Here is an 18,467-nt window from a genome sequence, read left to right on the forward strand (position 1 = left end):
ATTCATCTGGCAACAAAGATTTTTTTTCCGTATTTGGATTTTTATGTTTAGTACAATGTCACCTATCATGTGAAAGCACAAAGCTACTAAATAGTAAAATGAGGGATTAATTCCGCTCATCTGTTGACAGACACTTCTCTAAATTGGCTCAAACTGATTAAAGGTCTTAGAATGACGTCTTGCAGATCCAGATCAAATTATTTGAAACTTCTAGATTGTTTCTTCTTTGCTTGGAAGGGACCACCAGAAATAGCTGTAGGTGCTTTTTGCCAATTATTTTTATTAATGTATAAGTAACTTGGCATTTTAGATATTTACTTGCTCAAACCATAGGTTAGGGAACTCAAGATGGACAGACCAAGCAATGGCTTCCTTAAAATGATCTCATTCAGAGTTTTTTAACTATCTGGATGGTTCTTTCTAAAATTTCTCACAATCAAGGAAAGGATTGATAATCGTGCAGTCTTCCAGTATCCAACATTACAAAGATGGCATTGATGAAAATCAAATTTACCCAAAAGAAGAGAGTAAAATTAGCTCAGGGACTATGGCTCATGAACTGGTTTTCAGTGTTTGCAGGAATCCTTGTTTTTAGCATGGGATTGTTCCTCAAAATTGAGCTCCGGAAGCGAAGCGAAGTGATGGACAACTCTGAAAGCCATTTTGTGCCCAATTCCTTGATATTGATGGGAATATTATCCTGCACCTTCAATGGCTTTGCTGGCAAAATTAGCTATGATTCTCTGGATCCCACCAAGTTTGCGAAGTGGAAGCCTTTTCTGAAACCTTATCTGGCATTATGTTTCCTTTTTAACACCCTCATTTTTCTCACTGCCCTGATTTGCTTTCTCATGAGGGGCTCCCTGGAGAATACACTAACCCAGGGGCTAAAGAATGGCATGAAGTTTTACAAGGATACAGATACCCCAGGAAGATGCTTCATGAAGAAGACAATTGACATGCTCCAAATTGAATTCAAATGCTGTGGGAACAAAGGTTTCAAAGACTGGTTTGAGATTCAGTGGATCAGCAACAGATACCTGGACTTCAGTTCTAAAGAAGTGAAAGAGTAAGTCAGTTCATGTGGTTTATTTAACACTGCATTATTATTTGATCCATATCACATCAAAGGACTAGATGTTGAAATAGAGAGAGAACTATGGTCCTTACCTGGTTTTTATGTGGGATGGTTGTTCACATGCTTTATTTGAGAGACTAGAATTTCAAGTTATCAAACAGATTATTTTGTCTCCTGATCAATTCACCCAGCACTATCCAGCACATAAGTAACAGTGTGATAATTATCCTCCCCTTATACAGCCTTAATACTGAAGGAATTTCAAAAACATTTCCTTAGTTTTTCTTTACCAGTTTGTCTTCCACGTCACAAGCCCAACTGTGCTGAACACATCCATACCTACTACAAAAATGAAGTATATGAATAAGAGAATAGTACTGAATTACTGTAAAGAGGACCTCTCTCTGACCTGTAGGACTAGTAGAATTGTAAGGTTCTGGCACAACCTCTCTCATGAAGACAAACTGAAACATACTTCTTCCTCTACTATATGGTCAGGGTTTTTGTTTTAAGTCAGTCTTCAAAGTTCTTTTTCATTTAATTGCATGCATTCATTTACTGTTACAACAATGCTCTGCAGTTAACTGCCATCAGGAATTCTCTGCCTAACCTTTAGTGCAGTACTTCTAATAAATCAGATAAACTCTGTATTCTTCCAGTTTGAATACATTTCATCCCAAATGTATTATGGGAAATTAAAGCAAAACACACAGAGAAGAAATAGCACAGATTCTTCATGAAGTAGATTATGGAACATAATCACAAACCTTCTCTCTAATACTTTTAAAATATGCAAAGTATGCAAACATTACATGAAGAGTCTGACCAACAACAAAAGTGAGAAAATTCAGAATGAAGGTAGGCTGTACCTTCAGGCACATAAAATTGGGCTTATAAAATCCTCTGACTAGAGAGAGGAAATGTAAACAATTCTTAGGCTTCCTATAGACCTCTCTACATTTAAATGGATTTTACACTGTCTTGTGAATTAACTAATACACCACTCCTTTGAAGCAAGTGGTATGTAAGGATTATCAGTTACAAGAAGGAAAACTGACACTGAGGTTAACAAATTTGCTAATGACATCTGGGAGAACCAGTTTCAGAAAACAGATCTCCACAGCTCAGCCCCATGCTCAGCCTTTCTGTTAGCCAAGGCAGTGTAAGCCATCATCAATCCATTCAGTTCTGATAAATAATAGAAAATCACTAAGAGTGTAGCACAAAAAAATGTACTGTTTTCCACCCCTTTTATACTTGATACTTCAAAATAAATGAAGACAGAGACATTAATGTTCTTGATCCTGTTTTTCTGCTTGATAATAAATATGTAGTTGAGTTCTCAATGAATGGATAGGAAATATTGACTGCTGATAAATTCCTTTCAAGCTCAGGTAATTTCAGTGAAATAACTGTAGGGGTTTTTTAAACAGACCGTGTAATGGCTGGCTCTGAGGTCACAGCATTGGAACACTTTAGTCTCTAGATCAGTTCAATGATAACTAATTTCACACCATAATACAAACAAGCCCTTCTCCAAACTTTAAGACAAATGCACTTTTTGAATGAAAAAAATATAACAAGTCAGCATGAACATGCAGAAACCTTTTGGCTAAATTAAACACCATGGGGCATTATGTTGTAAATAATTAGTAAACAGTTTCATTATCATCTGCATGAAGAATGTCTGAAAGCAGAAACACATCTGTGTTCTAGATATATATTATGTATGTTAAAATTGACTGAAGTTGTTTAAAAAAACCCTCTTATGCCCCAAGCCAGCTCCCTATGTGATTCTGCCTGTCTGTATTATTTCATTTGATCTTTAAAAACCTGTAGTTAGACATTTAATACTTAAAACAATGATGGTCTTGGTTGTGCTGTAGCATTTTGACCTGACATTGTGACAATACACATATTTTTTGCTTAAAATGGGAGCACTGAATTGCAGGAAATGCCCTTAGCTATAAATACCTACTTGAAAACATAAGGAGAGGTTGACCCTGCTAGTATTATCTTAAGATTTGCAAACTGGAATGTAATCCATCAATGGCAGAAGGGCAAAGCACAGGGAGAAAACAGGATTATATTGTTCTTAAAAATGGGGGATATGAGTTCCCTGGTAATTTCCTTGGAGATTTCTTCAATGCTAAAACAAGTAAGAAGGCCTTACAAATTCATGTCTGTGGCAATTTTGGACTATGGGCCAAATTCTGATTTTTGATAGTGCTGTATATTGCAAAACATGCAGTTCATTAACAGCCTGTGAAATCCTGAAACCCTGCAAAACTTCCAGTTTTTTCAATGAAGCTAGGATTTAACCCACAGTATCTTATTTTTGCACTGACGGGCCCTGATCCAACTCCCACTGTGTTGTTAGTCCTGCCAGTGACAGACAATGTCCTAAGAATAGAAAAGGATTCTGCTCAATATTCAGACATGTTTACATCACGTTTCCAAAATTGGTTTCATGCTTTAGAATCATAGAAAATTAGGGTTGGAAGGGACCTCAGGAAGTCATCTAGTCTAACTCTTATCCCCAACTGTCTAGCCAGCTTTTGAAAACATCCAAGGATGGAGCTTCTACCACCTCTCTCAGTAACCTGTTCCAGTGTTTTACTACCCTCCTAGCGAGATATTTTTTCCTAATATCTAACTTAAACTTCCCATTGCTGCAACTTGAGACCATTGCTCCTTTTTTATCATCTTCTACCACTGAGAACAGTCTAGCTCCATCCTCTTTGGAACCACTTTTCAGGTAGTTGAAGGCTGCTATCAAATCTTCTTTCAGTCTTCTCTAAACTAAGCAAGCCCCATTTCCTCAGCCACTCCTCAGAAGTCATGTTCCCCAGTCCCCTCACCATTTTTGTTGCCCTCCACTGGACTCTTTCCAATTTATCCACATCCTTTTTGTAGTGGTGGCCCAAAGCTGAACACGGTATCCAGATGTGGCCTCACCAGTGCTGAATAGAGGGAAATAATCATTTCCCTTGGCCTACTGGCAACACATCTATCAATAAAGCCCAGTATGCCATTATCCTTCTTGACAACAAAGGCACACTACTGGGTCATATTCAGCTCATTATCCACTATAACCACTAGGTCCCATTCTGCACAGTTGCTGCCCAGCCAGTCAGCCCTCAGCCTGTACCGGTGTATGGGATTGTTCCATCCTAAGTGCAGGACTTTGCACTTGTCCTTGCTGAACCTCATGAGATATATTTTGGCTCAATCCTCCAATTTGTCTAGGTCACTCTGAATCCCAGCCCTACTCTCCAGCGTATCTACTACTCCCCCCAGTTTGGTGTCATCTGCAAAATTTCTGATGGTGCACTCTATGCCAGCTTCCAGGTTGTTAATGAAGACATTGAACAAAACCGGCCCCAGGACTGACTCCTGTGGCACTGCACTTGATACCAGCTGCCAACTAGACATCAAGCCATTGACTACTACTCTCTGGGCCAGATGCTCCAGACAGTTTTCTATCCACCTCACAGTCCATTCATCCAGCCCATACTTCCTTAGCTTGCCTGTGAGCCTGTTGTGGGAGACCGTATCAAAAGCCTTGCTAAAATCAAGATACACCACATCCACCTGTCTACCCACATCTACAAAGCCAGTCACCTCATCATAGAAGGCAATCAGGTTGGTCAGGCATTTCTTGCCCCTGGGGAATCCATGCTGACTTTCCTAATCACCTTTTTCTCCTCCAAGTGCTTAGAAATGGATTCCTTGAGGATCTGCTCCACCATTTTTCTAGGGACTGAGGTGAGACTGACCAGTCTGTAGTTCTCTGGATCTTCCTTCTTCCCTTTCTTAAATATGGGCACTTATGCTTGCCCTCTTCCAATCATCTGGGACCTCTCCTGATCACCATGAGTTTTCAAAGATTATGGCCAATGACTCTGCGATCTCATCGACAAACTCCCTCAGCACCCTTGGGTGTATCCCATCTGGCCCCATGGACTTGTACACGTCCAGCTTTTCTAAGTAGTCCCTAACCTGTTCTTTCAGCACCCTCAAAACTGTACTTGTCATGACCCCCAACCTCCTACCCATTTTTGCTTTCCACTGGCATTGAGGAAGGAAGGGTTTGAAAGTCATCCTCATTGAAAACAGTTATGGAAATGTTGCCCTTATATTTCATGATTTTAAAAATTCCTAGGAGATTTTTTGCACACTTCATGCATCAGCAATGCCACTCAGGAATGTTCAGACTTGAGACAAGCTCTTCATTCAGGTCCTCCTCCCTGTCTGATACCCACATATGCCATTTGTGATCCATTAAAAATGAGCCAGTCCGGATAAAAGAAGAAAATCCCCAGGTGACACCACTACCATGGACAGCAGTGCATGTCAGATTTAAAATATTGTTTGGGCATGAAACATTAAACATAAAACATTAAACATTTTAGAAGCTAGTTCTTGAAATCAAAGTCCTCAATTTATTTTTGCTTTTCACAGTTAGTCACAAAAATTGGGTCCTGATACTAAGTGGATGCATTATAAATACCTAGGTAAACACTGGGGTCGGGGGGAGCAGGTAAAATATCAGCTTAAAGGGTTATTCATTGGGAAATAATCAGTTCTGAAAGGGAGAACAAAGAAGTAGGCAGGTCCCGAGTAGCAAATTTTAAACACTATTGCACATCTAATTGAAAATCACATTTGTTGTTTTAAATCCTGGGTCATTTTACCTACTCTGAGCCAATGGTTGTGGCCATTGTTGAAGGAAAGACCCTGGATTTGTTAGATCAGTAGTTTACTAGGGTGTGCCAGATTCTTTGACTGTTGCTGAGTCTTATTCAAGGTCACAGAGAAGCAGTGGTCTTTTCTGATTGCCTTCCTCCCCCATCCGCCATGTCAAATGCTGTCAACATTGGTAATGGCTTGATTGGTGAAGGGACTGGAAATGTTAAGTGCCCACTATGGAGTACTGGTTACACACACTAATCCAGGAGAGATGTTACAGAAGTCCCAGGAGAAGAAAAACATATGGTACAAATGTACAGATAGGGTGGACAGAAGTAGGACACTGCATGATCATAGAACACTATAGAAGAAAACCTGCTTTTGTTTCTCCCTTTCCCATATATTAAAGTTCTGTTTTTTTCCTTGAATCTACACATTGACACTTCCTTCTGCCCTTGCCTATTACACAGTCGAATTAAAAGCAACGTGGATGGAAGATACTTGGTTGATGGAGTCCCCTTCAGTTGCTGCAATCCTAATTCCCCAAGACCGTGTATCCAGTACCAGATCACTAACAACTCAGCTCACTACAGCTATGACTATCAAGCAGAGGATCTCAACCTCTGGGACACCGGCTGCAAGGATGCACTTCTGCGCTACTACACCAACATGATGAGCTCCATGGGCGTTGTTGTCCTCTTCGTCTGGATCTTGGAGGTAACTTGTGGTTATGGAAATTTCTCAAAACATATTTGTTGTATTATAACGTTGATTGAGGGAACACAGAGCACAGTACAATAAATTCATTTCTGCATTAACTATAAGCTTAAATTTAAGAATCCACCAATATGTGGTTGCACATATTAACCACTATTTGTATAGGGGGCTTCAAGGCCTGGGCTGCAGGAGTAGCCTGCAGCCAGAGAAAATAAAAGCTGCATTTTCCTGTGACAGATTATAACCTGTCTTTCCAGAAAGGTGTTGGTATATCATGGAGGATACTAAAAAACATACTAAAAGCAACACAAAAAAGGCACTAGCTGTGGATTTCTAATTTAATGCAAAATACCTTTTGCTGAACAGAAAAAAGCAAGACAGAGATGTGGGTCTTTTTTAAGAATACATCACAATTGAAGGAGAATCATATGCATTAAAACATGAATAGTGTATTTTGGGGCAGAAAGCAAAATTAAAGTTCAATACAGAGATGATGTCATCCTTAAAATTTTAATCTGAGCCAGGATCCAAGTGCAAGACAATAGGGCTGGAACATGGGGTTGCTCCTAGCATTTTCATCTAGGCACTACAGTTACTTCCACAAATATTCTGGGCAGAAAGGATGGCGTAGCTGAAAAGGTGGGATTTAGAACAGCACTTTGAATTCAGTCATGGTGCAAACGCTATGACTGGTGGTGATGTGATGTTTTAAGACAAATTCAACACAGTGTGAAGAATCTATGTTCTCTGCATCTAAGTGAACACTGACTCCTGGCTACTACGTTTGATGAAAAACTAAATGTGAATGAATTAGAAATTTAGGTTGGAGTTAGCTGGAGGCAGCATGAAGAAGTAGGGACAGGTGGGAGGAGAACAGATCATGCTGCAAATAAGTAGACTTAAAATGGTTGCCAACAGGAGGGAGGAGCATTTTAAATATTTAATTGTAAAATTCAAATATATACAACCCAAAGATTAACTAAGGCACTAATTTAATTTTTATCTGACTCTCATTTACTTCTATGAATGACCAAATTTTCTTTTTATTGACAGAAAGCTATTTAACTTTTCCATTTATTTTCCATCACTATGGTTAGAATGCAGATGGCAAATTACATTTTTTTTTTTTTTTTTAAACCTCCCATGTGACCATGTGTGGCTTGTCTCCATGGCTCTTATAACAACTGTATAATTCCTGGTAAACAAAACAAAGAAGATCTTCAGCCAGAAGATTTGATTTAGGGAAAATCAGAAACCAAGATCTCTCACACAGAGGGGGATGAAAATATATTTCTGAGCAATGAAAATAAGCGGGGGCTTAAAGGACTGACAGACCATACAGCAATGATATTAAAAAAATCTTGGATTGGTCTCCCCAAAACACTGAGATTTGAATTAATGTGAGGGTTTGTTTTTTGTTTGTGTTTAAAAATATATTTAATTGTATGAGATTTTTGTTCCTAAACCATCCGAATGCATTTGGGGAACATTTCCAAGCTTCTTTGCAGATGTATGGAGTACACTTTTTAAATGAAAGCTAAGTTTTACATGGAATCAGAAAATCCCTATAGTCTGGGGTTTTAAGAAAACTTGAAAAATTACAACACTCAAAAGAGTGAGAGTTGGCAGTACTTGACAATAATTGTTCAGGAATGGGACACCTCACCTCTGCCTGGCTTCATGTTCAGGCCTGTTCATAGGTCTGTTCAGGTATAGACAATCCAGATTTAGGTTCTGGGTGCCCTTTGCTGAAGAGCTGGATGATCAGCATACAACTTCTGTCTAAACAGATAAAAGAAACCCATTTAAAGTCAATCCTTCTCAGTGAATTGAAGCTACAGTAACACAAGGCCTTTGAAGAAAAAAAACAGTCTAGGAAACAAATAGGCACTGTTTTATTCTCCCATAACACAGCACAGCTTTCATAAAATGCATAGAGTAATGAGGCTGGAAGGGAACTCAGGAGGTCATGTAGTCCAACCCCCTGCTCATAGCAGGATCAGTGTTGTCTAAACCATGTGGGTTTTGAATAAAGAGAAGACAAATAATTCTGTACTGAATAACAATGATCTATATAAGGACACTGTCCCCAAGCCAGAGTTGAAAATTCAACCTGGCTAACAAATGGCAATCACATGGAGGAGTTATCTTTCAAACTTCTAAATCTCTCATTATATTTTCACCTACTACTGGTTTGCTGAGAAGCTGAATATAATAGCTGTACCGTAGCCTCCCCATTTTGCTTTGCATCTGAATACAATGAAAGTTCAAAGCAGCAGCACTATAGTGACCCCTGACCAGTAAGTACCATTCCGGGTGTTGCAGAGCTGTGCACATTCTAATGATGGCATTGATCCTAAATTTCAGAAAGAGGATTAGAGAGAAAAGGATGCCCACTTCAGAATCATGGGCAAAAACAAAAGGTGCCCAATGGAAAGAAATGAAGTGGGAGGGGAAAACCATTTAAGTGAAAGCTTTTGTAGGAACATTATGAGCTAAAGCAAGGGAATAAGTTTGATATATTAAAGTGGGTATAAAAACATGTGATATGATGTCTCTTTTGTAAATATTTACAAATTTACACACCAGGAATTCTGTACCTGCTGTTTCTAATAGCTGAAAATTTATACTCTCAACTCCTGCTTTAACAGACAGCCTTCAATGTGATAAAATAAGATCACAACACCTTCCACACAACTAATCCACTGCAAGCCAAAGCTTAGTAAGCAGATGAGACTTGTCTCTGAAGGTCAAACAGTGCAAGCTCCACTGCCTTTCCTGACTTGCTTTGACCAATAGGGAAAACAAGCACCAGATTGAAGGACTGTCCACAGAATGCACTGTCCAGAGCAGTCCAAGCTGAGAATGCTTAGGATAGCAGGGTCAAGTAGTTTGGTAAGGCTGATGAAGTAGGTTGTCATCTCATGCCTCTCTCTGAACCAGTTGGTCTCTAAGGGCATTTATAGGCGTGCTCTGGGAGTGGGGAAGGGGCACTTTAATTCGAGGGGCTCAGAGAGGCATCCTAATTAAAGTACCTGGAGCATCATGTGCATCAGTGAGTCTAGTTAAAGCACCCCTGCTGCCATTTTTCAGCATGGGGATGCTGATACAAGTGACACTGGAGTGTGCTAGAATGCAGTAATTGCTACAATCCAGAAGACTTGATTAACCAAGTCTGCTCCGAGGTGCTGTAATTACAGTGTGTCGGAGCCACCTCGCTTCACATGTATAGGCACCCTGTCCTACCTTCCTTGCCAGATTTCAAACTAACTTGCCTGACCACCTCTTTCTCGTGGAAGGCATTCCAGAAAATACTGTGATTTCATAGATTTCATAGACATTAGGGCTGGAAGGGACCTTGGGAGATCATCGAGTCCAGCCCCCTGCCCAAAGGGCAGGAAGTCAGGTGGGGTCATAGGATCCCAGCAAGATAAGCATGGACAAGGAAGAGACAAATGGGGCTTAGCCATTGCAAAGGTTCACAGGGGACAAGGTGGTCTTGTAAGTAGGTCTAATGTAGGAAATAACATAGGGAGTGTACTCCGCAATTTTATTTGGACCCCAACGAACTGTAAAATGAGAGATGTATTTGATATACAAATATAATACAAGCGGTATGATTTACATAGCAAAGACAACATGCTGCTACCTTCAACATTAGACAAAATTAATGGTGGGGGGGGCCATGATAAAGGCAATCTGTTACTCCAATGCAGGGGGTGAAAATGCTAGAAGTAGACAGGGGCCTAAGTGGTCTGTAGTAACATAAGATTTGTTTCAGTATAACAGACATTCACCATCTTCACTGGATCCATGTGATGCTTTCCTCCACCTACCAGCATTCCTGTCTGAACTGAGTGGCAGCTAGTGGAGCACATCTCCTAGCTTAGTAAACCACTGTGAGAACAGAGACCACAAAATATTGTCAAGGGATTAAAGCTGAATGCCATCATTCTGTAGAACACAAACCATCACACCTTCTTTTCTTACATCCTCCTGTGCATGTTGAATGGGAATAGTGAGGTCATTTACAATTAAGGAAGGAAGGAACAAATAGCTTCACCAATAGGCTCTACCCATCCCTTTCAGATCCTGCAGCAAGATTGCATCGCTTTGTTATCCAGTGTCCACAAAAGCTATAAGAATTGTTACAAATGCTCCTTCATTGCAAAAAGGAATGGAACCAGCAGAGCTCTCAGGCCACAGCTATCAGCATCTCTCTGCTGCACTGTAATTAGGCGAGGCCCTACAGGTAAAAGCATCAAGGCAAAATGAAGGAACAAACTTTAGTTTAGTTATTTCTTTCATAAGAATAGTTCATTGCATGTAGCTTTCACAGTCCTAGTCAGCTCTCAGATGCTATAATAATGGGTGCTACACAAAGAGTGCCTGGACAAGTGATGCTGGTAGATAATTGACTAATAACTTGATTAACAGGAGAGGTGGCCCAGCGCTCTGTGCTGTCATACCGGAGATGCAAGCTCACTTTTCAAACTTCGGCCTTCAGTTCCCTAGGCTCTCATAAGCTGGTACTGCAGCAGAAATGCAGGTTCAGCCCAGATGCATTCATCTCCAGGCAAGCCTCTCTCAGTCCTGAGGGGCATTTGTGCCTCAAGGTCTTTTAAAACCACAAAATGAGGCCTTACAGGAAGAGGTGGTGTTAAATTGGTAAAAATTACTGGGAATCTTCTCTGAGGCTGCCTGAGCTACAGGGCATGAAATGAAGATGCCTTACTGCTAAACCATATCCAAACAATGAGAGCACCTCCGGAGAACTACCTCATACAAGCAATTTACTGACAAGTAGTAAAGCTGCTGAGGCATTCTGCAAAGACCTTCTGTTGATGAACAGTGAGGAATGCAAGACAAATAATTACTGGACGGTTATAAAGACACTGTATTTTAGGCCCAAAGCCTGAAAGCTATTTATTGCCTCATAGCAGTAAGCCTATAAATAGCACTGGTCCCATAAGAAAAAATAATAGCATTAGCCTCAAAATTGGAAGGATTGATCTCTCAGATTGTCAGGAGTCTGTTAAATTCTAAGAGTGATTATTGTGAATTAATGCTTCCTTTGATAGAGATATCCAATAGTGCCATCTGGTTAAACAGAATTGAGGCACTCAGCATCTTCCAGAAGTATTTGTAAAAGTCAGGGGTCTCAAGGGTCTTTTTATGTGCCCTGAGAGCCAGCTGTCTTTGAGTATGGAAATATGTGGACATTTGGCAAAGCCTGTTCATTTGATCAACCTTTTCTCTTCTTGAATAAGACAGAACAAATACTGCTACCTGCAGTATTTGGAGGAAACTAAAAAGTAGCCTTCTTTACCTAGGAGTTTGAGACAACATTTACATCTATCCAATACATTAGGCCTGGTTAAAATGAGAGAGAGTGATCTTGTAAGTATGTATCTAAGCACCTTAAACTTAAGAAGTATCCAAAGTCTGGATGTGAGTTTTGCAGATAACCATAATCGGCTAAACCAAATCTATCCATCTGCGCCACCACCAGAATACTGCAAGTCTGAGCTTAAGTTTTACAATTTGCCCCCATGTCTAGTTAAAATAATGCAGTAAATACTAATGCTTTACATTTATGTGCCAATTTTATATCATAAGATTGGTGCGGTTACACCTTTGCCATAAGATGAATAAGGGATTGTGGCAGTGCACTCAGGTGCCCTGCGCCTGACAGCAGAGATTGCTCTGGGGAGACCCCTAGTGGCAGAAAGGGGGAGGCTCAGCTGCCAGTCACCAGGGCTGCACAGGTGCTGGTTGCCGGGGCAACTGGTAAAACCAGCTGAAGGGGCAGGGCTTATCCCTTCTTAAGCCCAGGTAGGAGGCCAGGAGGGCAGTCCCTCTCCAGCAGCCGTGGGAGTAGGGACTCAGCTTGGACAGACAGAGGGGAGGACTCTGGCAGTGAAAGCATACCCCGGTTGCTGCTGGGGTTGGGGAGCCCTCCTTCCCCCCCGCTCCCTCACTCTCTAGTAGGGAGTAGATTTTGTTTGACCAGGCGGTCTAGTTTTTATATTGTAGCCCAGGGGCTTTATGTTTTATGTTTACTGTTTTGACTGGAGGACCGGGTGAGGCTGTTAGGGGTTGAAGGAGGCCTCATAGGGACTCCACAGTAGCGTGGGGGTTCCTGGCGCCTGAGAGGGTGCAACATTTAGGGGGTGCAGTAGCCCTAACCCCAGAGCGAGGGGTGGGCAGTGCGGAACCCCAGAGCGAGGGGTGGGCAGCAGGAAGTCCCAAGAGAGAGGGGGCAGCGAGGAGCCCCAGGAGTAAAGAGGAGGGCCAGAACATAACACGGCCCAGGTCAAACCACGTCAACTCCATCTGTGAGGCTTGGGCTGCAGTGTAAGGGAGGAAAAGGGCTGCAGGTAGCATCCCCTGTCACCGGGGCACGGAAAATGGGCAGCCTCCCGCTGATTACAACCATCTTCTAATCAGGTAAGATCAAGGTGTGGCAGGCGAGCAGGTAGGCGGTTGGCCCATTACAGGAGGGTGGAGCCACCCCAGAAAGGCTCCGATATTGATACTCCTGTCACAGGGGCAAAGACCACAATCATTTTAACCATTACTGCAATATGGCCTCTAGGATTAAAGGCGGTACCAGTGCAACGGTTTAGGGTCAGGTGAAGAGAACTATCACATTCAGTTCAACCTGGAGGGAATGTAGTAAGGCAGGATTGCAATTACTTCATTTAAACCTTGAAGAGGAAAATGGCATTAGCCCCCTTTTCTAGTAGAAGAAATGCCAAGAGATTGTTAATGACAAGTGACCTAGACCTTAGTTCTACGCAACATCTGAAATCCCTTCCCACTGTTAGTGTATCTGTCCTTCCACTGCATGAAGCTTTCCATTAAAAACAGCATTTCCTCTTTCTCTCTCTAAGTCACAGACAGCACAATTTCTTTATAAACACAACACAGCAGGAAGTTTGATTTTTCTGAGCCATGTTCAAAGATAAAAGAATGCTTAAAAACCAACAGGCTCCTGTGACTTGCCATATTTTGTTTGCAGGCAGGTTGGAGACAAACCCACCATAGTTCTGTAGTATGAAGAAGGCTTTAGGGATCAGTAAATATTTTACCCCAGCCAAAATTTTCTTTCAGGTATACACAATGACAGATAAAGACAATGCAATAGGTGGAGTATATTTTTTGTATAAAAAAGCAACATAGACAATTATAACCGAGTAGCTGATGGGTCACTTACTAATCCCACTTATTCCTGGATAGCATGACCAGCTTTGGTTCAGGAAACCTTTTTTTTTGACCTTATTGATACATTTACCAAAGATGATGATTAATGAAAGAATCAAAGTGTTTTATTCAGAATTCAAATGGACTGAAGACGATGAAGTCCATGTAGCACGTATAAATGATTTTATTAAGGTTAGTACAGAGTTAAGGTTAAAATTCCTTGGGAAATCCATACACCTCAGATCAGAGCTTCTAGAAGAAATGGAGAGCCACGTACGAAGTAAATTTAGCCAGAATACAAATGCGTGTGCAGACACACACATGCGCACATGCACAGTCAAGCCCATCACTGCACGACAGCCTGACATACTACATTTGCTTCATGATTTCGGGGGTACCAGCAAAATTAATAAATCGATGTCAGCCAGATACTACAATGCACATTCCACCCCGTGATTACTTTGCGATTCCCAGATTCCAAGAAATGCAGTTTCTCCTTTCTATGTCCACTTTTCCATTTCTTACTCCTCACACCGCCTCACTTCTTGCTATTCCATATTGGCTGGCTGGCTGAAGGTGATGGGATGTTTTCTTTCTTCCTTCTGTTATTCATAGGGGCTCAGGTGACTTCTTTCATTTGGGGGATTTGCATTTCTCTGTTCTCAGCTGCATGGATTTTTCAAAGTTTGTATCTGGCAAGGCGCTGGCTCTTCCTGAGTGAGATGCAGGTAAAGCAAATGAAATGCTACTCAGACCTGCAGAGTCTAAGAGTCAGAACAGTGAATATTGCTTTCATGATACTACATGATAACAAGGGGAAGGAGCATATTCAGTTGTCTGAAGATCTAAGATGTTTGCTGGATTTCACTGACTTTTTCAATTCATCCCACCCAGGTGACAGTGATGATTGGTTTGCGTCTTTTGCACACTGCCCTAGAAAGCATTGCAAATCCTGAAGACCCTGAATGTGAAAGTGAGGGCTGGCTTCTGCAGCAAAGCATGAAGGAAACTATCAAGCTCATGTTGGACACTCTGAAACAGCTTGGTAAGACCAATCAGGTAGAAGCAGGAGCCGAAGGCGGTGAACCAACTCCAACCGTTGCAACTGTCAGCTGAGCTTCTTGATTGATGTGGACTTTCACTGAAGTTAAATGAAAAACTGAAAACTGTGAAGATTTACTTTAAAATGTATGAAACATCAAAAACACATTTCTACATACACCTTTTTATATATGGCAGCTGTGATGCATTGTACTCTGGAGTGATACATCTATCCTCATAGTGAGTACATGTGATATTCATAACTTCCATGGGGCATAACCCAGCTGGGGTTTTCAGGCTCTTACTCACTTGTTAGGGATTGTTACATCAATACAACTACAAGCAGTTCGTTATGCCTCAAACGAATGTAAATTAAAAACAATTAGCTGACATCATTTTGTGATTCTTTCCATTTCTTTTTCTTGGAAATAAGAAAAGAAATTTGAAAAAGACCAATAGTTTTTTTATTCAGGTTTACAAAGGTATTCAAACAACATACCTTGCATTTTTAAAGTTAATGCAATCTGGTTGGTCTTCTGGGGAGTACAAACATCAGAAACCAAACTGAAGAAAATGCATTCAGAAACATATAAAAAACTTTTTAACTACTATTTTAAGAAATCTATCTTGAGACAAGATCTTTGTTAATATACTAAGAGATAATATTTTATCTTAAATTCATAAGATGCACATAATAAAGCAGAAAAAACTGTACTGAGAATTTATGCACTGTGCAAAAATTGCAGTATTGTGGAACAGTGCAACTAACATGACAACATTAAGGTAACATTTGTGCTTACCGTTTCTCAGGTATTTTCTGCCAATATATCCTGAATGAGCATAGTAGATAGTACGCTGGATCTTATATATAAATTAGCAGAGGGTTGAGGGCTCCTCCTCTCATGGGCTGAATCAGTAATTTGTGCATCTGTAATGGTTATTCTGCATACACCTGACCAGTTAAAAAGTGTATGAAATGTTAAGATTTTTTTATCCAGAGTACATGTGATAACCAGCTCCAAAAACTAGACCAGAAATGGTACCTTGGAAATCAACACTTTAAGTACAGGAGTTTTCTAAGTTATTGACAAATCCATTCAATTTGTCCACCAGTAGTCTAGCCCTTAGACCCTTGAGGAAAATAAATCTATTCAAATTGGCCCTGAAAAGACTAACTGGCCAGTTTTTAGTCCTTTGATTTCCTTTACCAGTAACCACACTGAAGAAAAGCTGCTGAGGGAGACGAGCTAGGGTGCCCCTCTATGAATCATCCAATTCATAAAGTCAGATATTATTTGTAGGTGCATTTTGAACACACAGCACATCCTAGAATTAGTTGGAGGATCCGCAAGCAGTTATTTATTTTAAACTCAAGAAAGTTGGACTAAAACATTGACTGAGTTGGCAGTGGTATTTGGGATCCTGCAAAGGAATAGAACTTTATCTTTGGTATCTGCACAGCTGCCAGATAAGCCCAGCTTAAAAAAAGCAAATCGTAGAGGGCAAAACTTAGCCTAACCCTTATTGTTAGTAGTAGAATGACAGAGCTAAAATACCAGCTCAACTTCTAAGGTCAGGCATCGACAGTTTTAACTAAATCAGCAAGATTTTACTACTCTCTGCTCTAACTGGGAATATTTTCTCAAAACATCTTTGCAGTCCAGTTGTTGCTGGTTTTCAGATGCTATGTTGACAGGTACCTGATCGCTGTACAGCTAAGTAGTTTTGATTTTCAATCAGCTGTTTGTTTTCCCCAGCTGTATTCCAGAGTCACAGCTACTGTAGCGTTTGTTTAAACTAATGGACAGCTCCTCTTGTCATGGGTAAAAGCAGATAATATAATGTGAGAGCTACAGATATTCTGTATGTTGAGCCATATCCTACATTTTAGCATCCAGACTATTACATGAAGGGTTGTTTGTTTTTTTTCTTGTTGTACCTTTCCATTTCCTCAAACTGATCTAAACAGGGTTCTTTGCTTTTGGTGTGGAAAAAAAATTAAATTCTCTCTCCCTAACAAGAAGGAAACAGAATGAGGGTGTTAACAGAAAAGCTCATTTGCTAAACACTACTGGCTACACATCTAGCTTTGCTGAAGGAAAATGTGCATGGCAGAGCTGCACAATGTACACAAACTGCTTTGTTCTCAGTAAGAGAGCTACATGGCCTGCTGCTTCTCTCAGCTGGTCCACTGCCGAGGACAAGCTGTTGACAGGTGTATCATATGTTCAAACCCGTCAGTCAGAATGGTTTTCAAAGGGGAACCAGGTGGAGAAGAATTCTAGTACAGGGAGTCCAACCTCTCTGCGTGAGCTGCCACTGTTCTGTCCCCTATACATACCATCAAAACCTGGGGGTGGGGGAGGAAGGATGTAGGTTAATTGCTAACCTAGGTGTTTGGCTTAGCCTATCACGTATTCCCTTCACATGTGGCTCTGTCCCATTATCTGTGCTTCCTATTTTGTTCACTACATTGCTTAAGAGACATAACAAACCATTGGGGGCTTCTTCCAACACCGTGCAGTCAAAAAGCTGAACCCCAAAGCAATGGCCTCACTGTGTTAGATAACCTGACAGACTGTAGAAGACAAATTTGCATAAGGACACAAGAACGGTAGCGTGTTACTGAAACCGGATCTTGTGCAAATAAAACAAATAGTAAATATGCTAACATTGTCTATGCTGAAGCCTCCCAGTTAATGAAGGCCTTTGTACTATCTCATGGTTATTACTTGACTGTAATATGACAGCTTTGTATTATATAACCTGTAACATAAAATGTATTTGTCCACTCTGTCAGAAACAAGAGAATCTGTAACATTGTAAATGCTGTTCTAGACATCTTCAACTTTGCTGCTTGCAAATGTAAATTTAGATATTAAAAAGATACTGCAAGAAAAAAAACACACTTGTTAAAAGAAAATGTTTAAATATATGCAGTTTCATACAGCTTTTCCTTAATTTACATGCTTGCTGACCTTTGAACTCCAAATTATTTTGTCTTCAGTTTGTGTATAAATTACTTTATTTTATGAGGTTCCATAACTGAAAGCCTTCCTTTCTGTGAATAGTGTGTCCAGTGAAATCAGCTGTTCCCTCCCTCTTTGCTAAGACAGAGGCATGGACACACCTTGTTCCACATGGAAACACAATTCAAATGACAGGTCTCAAATTTGATTCAAGAGAACAATTTGAGTTCCTAAGACTTCCACTAAATTCACTGTGGCTTTTGAAACCACATTCTGAACACACAAGAATAATTAATTCCATGGGATTCAAAGTAGATGTAAAGGCCAAGATTTCCAAAACATAATAGCCTTAAGAAGCACCTAAGTAAATGAGCCTGACTTTAAAAAGTGCTGACAGACACTTTCTCCCAATGTCTTCAGTAGCAATATAGTTCCACTTGGCCTGATTTTCATATGTGTGAGCACCAAGATTTCACTGCAGTCAATGGCAGCTACAGGTGCTCACTATTTCTGACCATCAACCCAACCATATTTTACAGTCCAGTTTCTCAAATTAAAAACCAAACATCTGACTCCGAGTGACAGACATTAAAAAAATACACATTTTTTTTTAAGTTTAAAGCCAGTTTTAAAACCTGTGTTCCTTGGACCTCAACTCCAAAATCCATATTTAGGCACTTAAATGGCAGTGTCCTGATTTCCAAAGGCACTGAGCTTGCACTGTGATTTCAGAAGTGTGTGAGTTTGTCCATTACTGATACAAC

At 40.5% G+C, this 18,467-nt stretch overlaps 1 protein-coding gene across 1 annotated transcript; it reads left to right on the forward strand.

Moving 5' to 3' along the window:
- The first annotated feature begins 205 nt into the window (after positions 1 to 205).
- On the forward strand, positions 206 to 17,624 carry PRPH2 (peripherin 2). Its single transcript, XM_019549417.1, has 3 exons — positions 206 to 1,069; positions 6,241 to 6,487; positions 14,588 to 17,624. Exons 1-3 carry the CDS (start codon positions 489 to 491, stop codon positions 14,807 to 14,809), a joined length of 1,050 nt encoding a protein of 349 aa, XP_019404962.1. The 5' UTR covers positions 206 to 488; the 3' UTR covers positions 14,810 to 17,624.
- Positions 17,625 to 18,467: the final 843 nt, after the last annotated feature.

Source organism: Crocodylus porosus, unplaced genomic scaffold (genome assembly GCF_001723895.1).
Source record: "Crocodylus porosus isolate Cpor-Errol unplaced genomic scaffold, CroPor_comp1, whole genome shotgun sequence".
In the NCBI taxonomy this organism is placed as follows: Eukaryota; Metazoa; Chordata; order Crocodylia; family Crocodylidae; genus Crocodylus; species Crocodylus porosus.